At 39.0% G+C, this 12,042-nt stretch overlaps 1 protein-coding gene across 7 annotated transcripts in view; it reads left to right on the top strand.

The window, feature by feature from the left end:
* BMPER (BMP binding endothelial regulator) overlaps positions 1 to 12,042 on the top strand; it is a 284,815-nt gene that overhangs the window by 187,843 nt on the left and 84,930 nt on the right. For all 7 annotated transcript variants that reach the window (XM_061587155.1, XM_061587151.1, XM_061587150.1 and 4 more), the window contains one exon: positions 10,130 to 10,466. In XM_061587155.1, coding sequence (XP_061443139.1) covers positions 10,130 to 10,466 — 337 coding nt within the window. The remainder of the gene's footprint in view (positions 1 to 10,129; positions 10,467 to 12,042) is intronic.

Below are 12,042 nucleotides of genomic sequence, written 5' to 3'. Positions count from 1 at the left end.
AGCAAATAGGGCTATTCTACAAGCCATAGAATGGTACAGATCTTTCAGGAAACAACAAGTAAATTCCTGATCAGAACAGGTTGGTCATTTAAACAAAAAGTGTTGCCATTTTTGTTCCTTATCCCATCATAAGAAGAGCAATTTCAGTTCATGATGTATCCTGTTCTCCATCTGATTTCAATTACAGATAGAAAGCCACTGAGAGGCAGAGACCTATTTATATCTTCCATCCAATGTGACAGAAGCCATAGTCTGGATGCATAGTTCACAACAGGCGTTACACAAGTGAAAGTGTGTCAAATAATAAATAAACAAGAAAAACATTTTCTGGTAATAGTTAGCTGATGCCCTGAAATTTGAAACTTTTATGTGGTTTATTGCTGTAAACCGTTTTGAGATTTTTTTACGAAATTGAAGTATACAAGTATTTTTACAAATAAAATTAAAATACATTTCATGGTAACTAAGTGCTGCAATCCAATACACACTTACCTGGGAGTAAGTCCCATTGAACCCAATTGAACTTACTTCTGAGTAGACATGGATTGCAGCCTAGATCATTTTTAAAATACCATCAAGAAAATATATATTGTTACAAGTCTACTATCTCCAGCTTCACCTTCTACAATGTCTGTACCTTGGTTCGTTTTTGCCTAGATGGTTCCAATTATGTTGGGCAAATTATATACCTGTAACAGTTTATTAATAATAATACCACAGTTTTCCATTCTACTTAAAGAAACCTATAGAATATATTCAAGTAAGTCCTACTCAAAATAGACCCATTTAAATTAATCAACCTAAGTTAGTCATGTCTATTAACTACAATAGATCTGCTCTGAGTAAGACTAGCATTGAATACCACCCATTCTCTGTTTTATCAGCTGTTCATCTGATATCATATACATACATTTAATGAAATTTCAATAATAAGACATGCATCCTTACTTTAAGTGGGAGCCAGCCAACCTCTGCCCAGAGGAAAAGCGCCAGGGTCCCTGGAGGAAGTCCTCATAATCTCTTCAGAAATGTATTACGTTCTACTTCGAGTTCTTTAATGCATATTTCATTTTCACTCCGTATGTCCATACTGTAGAATAAAATGAATAATTTTAATTTGAAATATTCACTCAGACACTGGTGAAGCCTATTGCACTTCACTGTTGCTTTACATGAGCTGAGAGTGGCCTGTAATTACACCCCACAGTCCCCTGTTAATGACACCCCACAGTCCCGTTTGCACACTGCCAACAAAGCTTTGTAGTGCTGTGGATTTTATCATTCATGGAGGTTTTCCACTTCTACTGATATTTTTTCATTGAAAAGCCCCTTATAGGGCAGCCAAGGAGCAAGCTGATTCTTTTTTTTTTTACTAACTTCCCAGACTCCCACCCTCAGCTAGTTCTCTGGTTAATATTTGAAAAACTCACAGAAACACTATTGAACAGTGCTGCTATCTCAGACAGGAACTTAATCATTAGTACAGTAATGAATTCTTTGTTTTCTATTGTTTAGGAATTAAGGGGGGGGCTCATTTTTCATACATAACCACAATATCCATTTACTCATAGAAAATAGCACATCAAATGTAGATAAGCACAAATCTTTAGGCACATTTATGCGACAAACAAAAATAGGTTTACTATTAGGAAATTAGAAGTGTGTGTGTATATATACATACATACATACGTACATACGTACGTACGTACATTAAAGTGAATCAGGAAAGCTGATATTATATATATATAAAGTAAAGTGAATCAGGGAAGCTTTTGCAAAGACAATGTTTCCTTTTCTCATCCCTATCAAGTGAATTCAAATTACCAGGAAGGATAGAATTTCTACTTGATGCTTCTCTACCTGGCATCAAGGCTTATTAGTATTTAAATTGGGGGCTTCAGGGAGGAAGGATATTGGTTGCCTACCTAATAGTCATGGACAATACACACAGAATTTACTGCTTTGCAAGCTTTACCAGTCCCCAAAATGAAGTTTGGGCCTCATAACCTGGTGGAAACTTTGTCAGGCAAACGCAGGATTATCATCATAGACCTGAAAAGCATCTTAAGAACCTCATAGCTTCCCAGAACACAGTATGAAAACCACTGATCCAAGCTATAGTTATGGCAAGAGCAGAAATTGGGAATAAGCAAGCACCATGCCAGAGATGCTTGTAGAGCAGGGAATAAGTTTAGTACAACATTTCCAACTCAAACAAAGTTAGTTAAACAAAACAAAGCCAGAAGGCTTTAGCAAGCTCACCAGCCAACATGGCCTGCCTGAAAATTCCTTGCTGAACCGAAAACTGGTGTGATGTTAGACCCCAAGTGTGCAAGAAAAGCTGTTTGCTGAGCCTCCCTGAAGTGTGGTGGTGTTGTGTAACATCTGTCTGGGTTTGCTTTCTGCCTAAATGAATTGCTTCTGCAACTGGAATCAGTCTTGTGTGTGCATGTGTGTCTTGCGTAATTCAAACATGAAGTATGATTTTAATTGGGAAATTGAGAATATCTGGTAACTACTTTAAAGAGAACGTGTAAATGTGAGGACTCAGGGATCCGAGATTGCTGAATCCTAAAAAATCAAGATGCTTGACTATAGGACATGCATTAGTATTGTTTTTTTAATAGGCTAATCCATGGGTGAAATTAGTTGAAATTCAAAGGGCCAAATTTCCACCCACCAGATGGTTAGAAAGAACATCTGTTCATGAACAACAGTTCTAGCCTCCTTTTTCAAAAAACAGCTTGAAGTGCCTACTTGTGAGCAGATCTATTCTGCTTATTCAAAAACAACTCCTGTGCTTGTGAACTGCAAAGAGCAGAGCAAGGACATACATGAAGGGGCAACATTCAAATAGAGAGGGAAGAGATCAGAAAATAAACAGTTGTCAATGCACGCCAATCAACATCAGAAGTGCTACTCCATGTCTGTTCCAGCAACTAAAGTAAATTGAGTAGATACAAGGGGCAGGGCCTTTCCAGTTGTCACAGCAACTCTGTGGAACACCCTTCCCAGGAAAGCCTTCCTGCTCCCATCCTTCTGAGTGTTTCTTTACCTAATTAAGATACAACTGTTCCATGAGGTCTTTGAGGAAGTCTGGCTGCTGGCTGTTGATTTTCTCTGACTGTGATAGGGGCAGGGCCCTCCTTTTCTGCTTATCTCAGTTCCTAGCCATTGTGGTTTTATTTCTTTTCCTTATTGTTTTGATGGTTTGCTGTTTTGGCTGTTTTGATTCTTCTCTTTATTATTGATGTGTTGGTTTTAATTTGTGTTTTTTTATTTGTTAGCTGCTTTGAATCCTTGATGAAAAGTGGGATATATATTTTCAAAATTATAAATAATCATTCTCTGCCCACCTTTTTCCCAGTGCTGTTTTCCTGCAGCCACTTTTCTCACTACCATAGCAAACACATCAAGGAATCCTGGTGGGGAAAAGTGGCTGGGGGCAGGGAAGAAGTGACAGGAGGGAAAAGAGTTAGGCACTACCTCCCTCTTCTCCTCTCTAAATGATGCCACCTGTACTCCTGAGAGCTTTGTTTTAGGTGAATGACAGATGCATCCCTGGGTCTTCCACTGATGAACATCTATATTGTCCCTGGTCTTCCAAATACCTCCTTTAAGCAATGATGTGATGTGAAGCATAGTCATCATCTAGGCAGCATTTAAGAGCTATCAGCCAGGAACTCATACACCTGCTCCTTTGTCCCCTGCAAAATAGAGGCTCAACTCTGGGCTTGTTCATCAGAGTTGTAAGACAAAAAATGTTTGTGGCTGTCTGTAGAATGCTCACAAGGGAAGTATTATTCATAAGCTCTAATTAAAAGCATCTTGAGCATCTCTCTTTGCTGCCAGCTGACTTGAAATTCCACTGAATTTCTGAGAAGCCTCATAGATGCTTTAAATTGACTAAAATATGATTCTCTTGTTATTCTGTTGGTCTCTTCTCTCTGCTCAACAGCAGAACTACAGCAAGCATCATTGTCTTTGTTTTGGCAGAGACTGGACAAACAAGGCATATAATGGTTCACTCAATTGTGTGTAATTGCAGCATATTATAACCCAGATCATTTCTCCATTAACCATAAGGGCTCATATTCCCCACACTGAATTGCATTACACTCCTGATACTGGCTGCACAAGAGCACAAATGCTTATATTGAAGTGTTGCTACTAGGGATGGAGGAGAAATTTTGTTTGGCTTACATTTTAAGTGAACTGAACTGGTCCTGTACTTATTGGTCCTCCGTGGCGCAGAGTGGTAAGCGGAGGTAATGCAGCCGAAGCGCTGCTCGCGGCTGGAGTTCGATTCCAATGAAAGGAGGAAGTCGAATCTCTGGTAAAAGGGGTCGAGGTCCACTCAGCCTTCCATCCATCCGTGGTCGGTAAAATGAGTACCTGGCATATGCTGTCGGGTAAAGAAAGGCCGGGGACGGAACTGGCAATCCCACCCCATATATATGGTCTGCCTAGTAAACGTCGCAAGATGTCACCCTAAGAGTCGGAAACGACTCGCACTACAAGTGCGGGGACACCTTTACCTTTTACTTATTGGTGGATCTGAATACAGCTGTCAATAGGATTATGAACGTCTCTAAATTTTGTGATGCCATTTCGGTTCCGAAAATGCACACATACAAAGTGTGTGTTTTATGGTACAGTGTATTAAAAATGAATGAATATGGGGAAATGCATTGAAAGGCATACAAAAATATGTATTTTAGTAGGAATACACATACAAAATTGTATTTTAGGGGAAAGCATATACATTTGGCCTCAGGGTGTGGTCTGAAGGCACATGAGGTCACCCACCACCTTGCTGAATCTAAGCCAGTCTGGGTCTGGTCAGTGCCTGAATGGCAGACCACCTGGAAAACCACATGAATGCTGCCTCGCGGTGTGCATATTCCATGTGCAGATCTAAAAGTCTGGGAGGGTGAAATACTTCTTTGCCTCTTGCTAAATGTTTTAAACAGTGAAAACCACCATATGAAGCTCTCTTATATTGAATCAGACCATTGGTCCATCTAGTTCTGTACAGCCTACTCTGACTGGCAGTGTCTTTCCAAAGCCTCAGGCAGAGCTCTTTCCAAGCCCTGTAAGGTTCATTAAACTGGGGATGCCGGGGGTTGAACTTGAAACATTATGCAAGCAAAGCATGTACCTTACCAATGAGCCATGGACCTTCCCCAGTAGAAACTAGTATAATTTCAATATAAGTAACTGAAGTTAAAGTTATATAACATTTGTGGAAGTGCTATAACTTGCTCTTAAGCAGGTATTTTAAAGGAATGCTCCTTTGCTGTGCCACTTGTCAATGGAAATAGTTCATTGAGGGTGTGGCAATGTGTTTATAACTGACCCCCCAATATATAGGTGCTGTTTTTATTGCATTGTTATCTATTACAATATTTTATAGTGCTTTTCTTAAAATATTGATTCAAAGTGTCTTTAACATAACAATATGCTTTATATTGAGACAGACTTTTCTCATTATAATAGACAACCTAATTTTGATCCCTCAGACTGATAGTGGCTCTTCAGGGTCTCAGGCACAGGGTTTTTACCAGGTCTTTTTTAAAACTGGGGATGGACAAATCAGCTTATTTCCATTCTAAGTCAGTTCCACATGTGTTTATTCTGTCCTTATCTTGTATATAAGTATATATTTTCTCACACAATATGCATTTCTAAACATGCTTTCTTTCAAAGATTGCATATCTAATCATATTTTCCCTAACACATACATATGTATCTGTGTGTTTGTATACACACACACACACACAGAGAGAGAGAGAGAGAGAGAGTTTTTGAGCTGAGAACTTTATCACAAAGTTCACAGTAGTGAGAAATCCAAAGCATAACTGCATTCCGATCTACACATTAGTCCAGGAGGTGCAGGTCAGATCAGTCCATATTATAATTTGCAAATATCAAATTTCTCAAGCATGCCTATTAAAACTAGAGATGCTGGGGACTGAACCTGGGACCTTCTGCCTGTACTGTACATGCTTTACCACTGAACTATGGTCCCACTCCAGCTTTATGTATTTGAAAAAATATATAGTTATATACAGTATAAAGCAAATGGATTGCAAAACACAGCATTTCATAACATTTATTGTTGTTTTTATTTTGATTTCTTACCCTGGAACCAATTACCTAGAGAGGTGGTGGGCTGTCCGACACTGAAGGCCTTCAATAGCCAACTGGACAGCCATCTGTCGGATATGCTTTAATTTGGATTCCTGCATTGAGCAGGAGGTTGGGCTCAATGGCCTTTTAGGTCCCTTCCAACTCTACGATTCTATGATTATACCCACCTCTCACCATAAGGTCCCAGGGCAGGTTACAATAAGTTAATACTCAATTTTAAAAACAAATTATAGTCACAAGAATAGCGTGGGTGCTGAAAATGTAAATCTCAGGTGTCAAAGGCCAGGGTAAAGAGGTGCATCTTCAGCATATGAAGAAAACTGTATAATGAAGGTGCACAACGTGCCTATGTGGGGAGGGAATTTCTCAATCTATGAGCTGCCACAGAGAATGCCCTCTCCTGTCCCACCAAATGTCCGTAACAGTAGAACTATCAAGAGGGTCACCTCTGCTGATCTTAACACCCAAGAGAGTTTGTAGGGAAGGAGGTGAGTACCCAAGAACATCTAGGAGGTGGGAATTACATAAACTATTGGAATAATGAAAAAGTCTCTGCTTTAGCCAGTACAGATGATCCCTCCCAGAGTATTAGAATGACGATTATTCCCACCCCCCTCCCACTATAATTGGGTGTGTCAGGGGCCTTGTAGAGGAAGAGGCACTTAGTCTGCTGGTAATATAAGCTGATATGATGGTCATATTGTCATATTCAAGTTACCTCCACATCTACCCAAAATAGCCACTCCGTATGATGTGCTTTCTCATCCCTTATTCTAGGATATGCCTTGGGGGCCCATAGATGTGTGAATGGTGTTTAAGAAAATCCATTATGTTCTAAGATCCCACCCATCATGCCTGCTTAAAAGACTGTATAACGAAAGCAGGCAGGGAAGGAAGAAGGATAAGAGTCGGCATTGCAGTGCATCTGCTAGCTTTGGCTAGATTCTTTGATAGGAATATGGGAGCTATATGAGTTGTAGAAACCACCTGCTTCTCTTTTGGCACTGCATTGTTCTTCGTCAATCATTAAAGTCAGTCAAGAGCATCAGGCTGCTAAGATGGATAGGTTATTTTTTTTAAAAAAAATGATTTTAACCATCTTTTGTTCATGCAGTCAAGGTGGTAAAATGCTACTAGTGCATCTTAATATGTAAAATAATGAATGCAATCTCTATTCAGAGAATCTGGGAATAGTAGTTACTTCAGATTATTGAGTTGGAAGGTTGTGGATTGTGAATGCCCTGCACTTCTCAGTCTTGTCCCTTATTCTAGCCCTGGTTTGTGGAAACATTTTATTGTTACAGTTACTGTAGTGTAATTGATTTGGTAGCCATGTGGTTAGGCTGGAATTTCGCTCTCTGAATGTCTTCAGTATTTGTGGATGCCTTTTCTGTGCATATATTCCAAATTCAGCACATTGGCTTTGTGCCAAGCTGAGAAGATAAGCCACAAGTCGGTTATCCCCCCAAAAGGGGGGAAGTCAGGAAAACCTTATAAAGGCAGCAAAAGAGTGCTCCTGTTCTGCATACTTCTAGATGGGACAGATGTTGCACCCTTTGGCTTCATATCTAACCAATTATATCCTGATTCTCATTCAAGATAATGGAGAATTTATCTATTCAAAATAAAAGGAAACCAAAAAATTAGAGCCAAACACCATGCATCTGTCAAGGACAATATTTAAAATCTTGTTCCACAGAATAACTCTCTTTATTGTAGCTCTGAATGGCTGTTAGTTAAATAAATTACATTTTCCACACATATACAAATAGAAATAAATGGCATATAGTGCAATGGGTGGAGTGGGGTGGATGAAAATATCACATTTATTTTAATCATGGCTAATAATACGTCTAGTCTAAACGCTGTTATTATCTTTTTAAAAAGCTTAGAAAGGGAAGTCTATATGACTGCTTGTTGGAACCAAAACTGTACTGCACTGAGATGGCATTGTAGAGTGAGTTTGGAAAAATTGCTTTGGATTTAGGGTTACTAATAATAGCAAACTATATTGTTTCATAAGGCCTTACTGTACAACCAGTAATGGATAACATCTACCTACAGTCAACTTGGTGGTAGAGCTAGTTGACTTCTCTATGGACAAGATTTCAGTTGATATTTTATTAATGAAGATTTATGGAAGATGTTGATACAATGTTATTTCCGGCCATTGTTCTGAATGTCAATGTGATTTTAATCTGAGGGATCTTCACAGATTGTCACTAACAGATGGAATGATCTGTCAATTTCATTTCTGTCAGTTTCTCATTTTTCTAATCTCAAATTCGGTATTCCACATCTCTGCAGTAATTAGCATTTTTTTTAAAAAAAAATCCTCACAAAAGTTCTTCAGCATTTTAGTGCAAATTTCTCCTGATACATTTTCATATGCAGTTTTGACTAACGTACACATCTTTTGCAAGCAATTTTAACCATCTTTTGTTCATGTGGTCAAGGTAGTAACAGGTGGGCTCCTACTGGGAGGAGGGGCAGGATATAAATCAAATAATAAATAAATAAAATTTATCCTAATATATAATGCATTTTTGTATGTTATTTTCACCAGTATATTCATTTTGTGCACACTTTCCCTAATATATGCATTTTTGCAAAAATCCCTTGCTTGGAGAGCTGCCTTGCAAAATTGGGATAAGTGCACATTTTGAAGGATGGCTGTATTTCAGTTTTCATATTGTTTTGGGAAGTGTGAATTTGATAAATTTGGCTTTAAATGCAAACTAAACTGAATTCTTTCCCAACCTGAACACAAATTGATGTGTCTCTCTGGAGTTTCTGTTCTCCTAGAAACAATGTAAATAGGAGTAGTTTGGAATCCTTTTGTGGGGGCTTTTGTTTAGGGCCTGGGTTAGTGGCATACAGCTTATAACAATCTCTGGAGTCCCCTTGTCCATTTTCTAATTTCTGAAGACTTAAGTATGCAATGTAGCTGCTTGTGTTTTGATTCCTTGCTAGGGACCTTTTTGATCTATTGTTTTTCCATTTGGCAAACCTGTGTGAGGGACATCCTGCCTTCAGCCTGGTCATTACATTCAACAAAATGAGGTGGGAGAATGGCTTTCACTAACTTCAAATTGCAGGTAGGGGATCACATATTTGAAAGTTCCCCTCCATTAAAAAGTCCCTAAAAATTGGGAACTAGCACAGCAGGCAGAGCACGTCTACCAATGTGCTTTTTTATTATTTAATTTGTAAGCAGCGGTTTAGATGCAGGAATTCCAAAATGATATTCCCCACTTGTAGTCTGGAATGACATAGCCCATTCTTCTTTTCCCTTTTTTTAAAGATACAATGAAACACCAAAACAGTGGTGTAGAAAAACAGGAAATTACAAATAACGTGACTGCATATTGAGAATCAACAAACGTATGTTGAAAAATACAAATTTTTCTGCCCCTAGATACAAAGAAAAAGGATATAGTACCAAAAAGAAAAATTTACCTTTACAAAATACATAGATTGCAAAAAACTTTGGGAACTTTTATACTGCTATCTGCCTCATTAGTGTAGGGAATACACTATGACCCAGTCCATTCTACCATATCATTCTGTTGCATGTGTAGACCCAGCCTTAGCTCAACGATGTTACAGAGGTTGAGATGTCTGAGCAGGTGGGACTTTGCAAAGGCAAGTAAGGGAATGACCACTACACTGGGCAACATGCAATAGCTTTATATCAGAAACAGTGAGGCTTTCTTTCTTTGGGCAGCTGCTTCCCACTTTTTAACCTCCTGTCTCATGTTGTACATAGGGCATATGCTTTTCATGCGTAAGGTCTCAGTGCCTGGCATTTCCAGTTTAAACGAGCTCAGATTTGGAACAATCTCCAGTTGAAATCCTCCCACTGCTGCTAGGCTAGAAGGACCAGTGGCCTGGCTCAATATCTAATGTAACTTCATGTGTTGGTCAAAATATATACATTGTTGAAGATTAGCCTCCTTTTTGCCTTCTTTTTTAGGGCTGGAAATCTCTTGGGATGGAGACAGTTTTGTTGAAGTCATGGCTCCACCACATCTTAAGGGCAAACTTTGTGGTCTATGTGGCAACTACAATGGACACAAGAGAGATGATCTGATTGGAGGCGATGGAAATTTTAAGTTTGATGTGGATGAGTTTGCTGAGTCGTGGCGTGTGGAGTCAAATGAATTCTGTACTCGACCTCCAAGAAAACAGTTTCCTGAACTGTGTCAAGGAACAGTGAGGGTAAAGCTCCGTGCCCATCGGGAATGCCAGAAACTCAAAGCATGGGATTTTCAGATGTGTCACTCAGCTGTGGACTACACTGCATTTTATCGGTAAGCTTAGCAAAACAGGAACATGTTGAAAATTCACTGGAAATGGAATAGAGATTGAGGTACCAGGGTCATATTAGTTGGTAAAGAATGGTAGAGAGGTGTAATGCCATTAAAAATGGGCCAAAATGTATATGCCTAATGTCAGGTTTGAAATGCTGATGAGGTATATAAGTCTGAAACCAGCAGCCTAGCAAATCAGTTCACAAAGACTGACTAGTCCCAAAATACTTTTGCTATTTTCCTTACCCATAACATAGGAAGCTAGGAAACTAGAAGAGAAATAAACCTGATAACCTAACAGTAACATTCAATTTGCTCTGAGATAGCCCACACAGGATAGTGGCTAGTAAGAGGTTAATAGCAAGGGAGGGTCAGTATTGTCAAGGGGACTAATCAACATTGTCTACTCAAGCTAAAGAAACAACTCAATCCCAAATGAAAGAGATGAGGGAGAAAGTTTAGCTATAAACTCAAACTCATAAGGCTGATTCGCCCCCCCCAAAAAAAATATTTGGCCTGGTTTGTAAAGCCATTTTAAGCTAAATTGTATAGTATGTGGCATAGTGGTTAGAGTGACCTGAGAGACCAGGGTTCGAATTCCCATACAACCATGAAGCTCACTGGGTGACCTTGGGCCAGTCACTGCCTCTCAGCCTCAGAGGAAGGCAATGGTAAACCACTTCTGAATACCATTTACCATGAAAACCCTATTCATAGGGTTGCCATAAGTTGGAATCAACTTGAAGGCAGTCCATTTGCATTTTCATCTGGAACCCTTTGAAACTTTCATAATAGATCTTCACTAATAGGCAAAAAACCTTGCGGTTTAAGAACGTACCTATAGCCCACAGATATTTCTATCAAACTTTAAAAAGCAGGGAAATTGGGCAGCTATAGGGAATGCACCAGGGGAGCAGGAGACCTGAACTCCTCTCTGAGATATTGTACTGCCCTACAAATTTGTCAAAATGCAAACATAATTTGGGTTGGCCTTTCACAGTCCAATCCACTTGCTGTGTAGCTTGGAAGAATTTGGTAATATGTGCCTCTGAGCATATGGTGAGTGGTGGCAAAACCTGCCATCTCCAAAGATGAAGAATTACATTTTTGTATGTTTCTTGGTGTTCTCCTTACGTTGCTTCTTTCCTGTGTTATTGTTTCTACAGATAATCTAATCTAGAATATTTTATTTCTCTCATTCATCCTAGAAACCAGTGTCAAATTTATTTTTATTAATTTCAAAGCCTTTTTATTGGTGAATGTCATATGATGGTGAAGACAGCCTTTTGTGTTTCAAATTGGAAGTTATGTTCTATTTCTGTTTTGGGTGCATTAACAGTTGAATCTGAAACTGGTTTGATGTAAAATCAGACTGATTACAATATGTAGCTACTTAAGCAATGATGGTAGCTGTTGGAAAAAACCAACTTGACCTGCCCAGGATGCATGTTTTCAGCCTGCTATGTTTAAACATATGAATATATGTAAAAAAAAGATTCATAGGGTTGCCATAAGGCATATAACAACAACATGTTTAAACCACTCCATTTAAGGAAAGGTGGGCATGGTCAATTAA

The sequence above is a fragment of the Rhineura floridana genome, chromosome 10 (assembly GCF_030035675.1).
Source record: "Rhineura floridana isolate rRhiFlo1 chromosome 10, rRhiFlo1.hap2, whole genome shotgun sequence".
Classification (NCBI taxonomy): Eukaryota; Metazoa; Chordata; class Lepidosauria; order Squamata; family Rhineuridae; genus Rhineura; species Rhineura floridana.
Note: the sequence above shows the minus strand (reverse complement) of the source record. Positions and strands in the feature narration are given on the sequence as shown.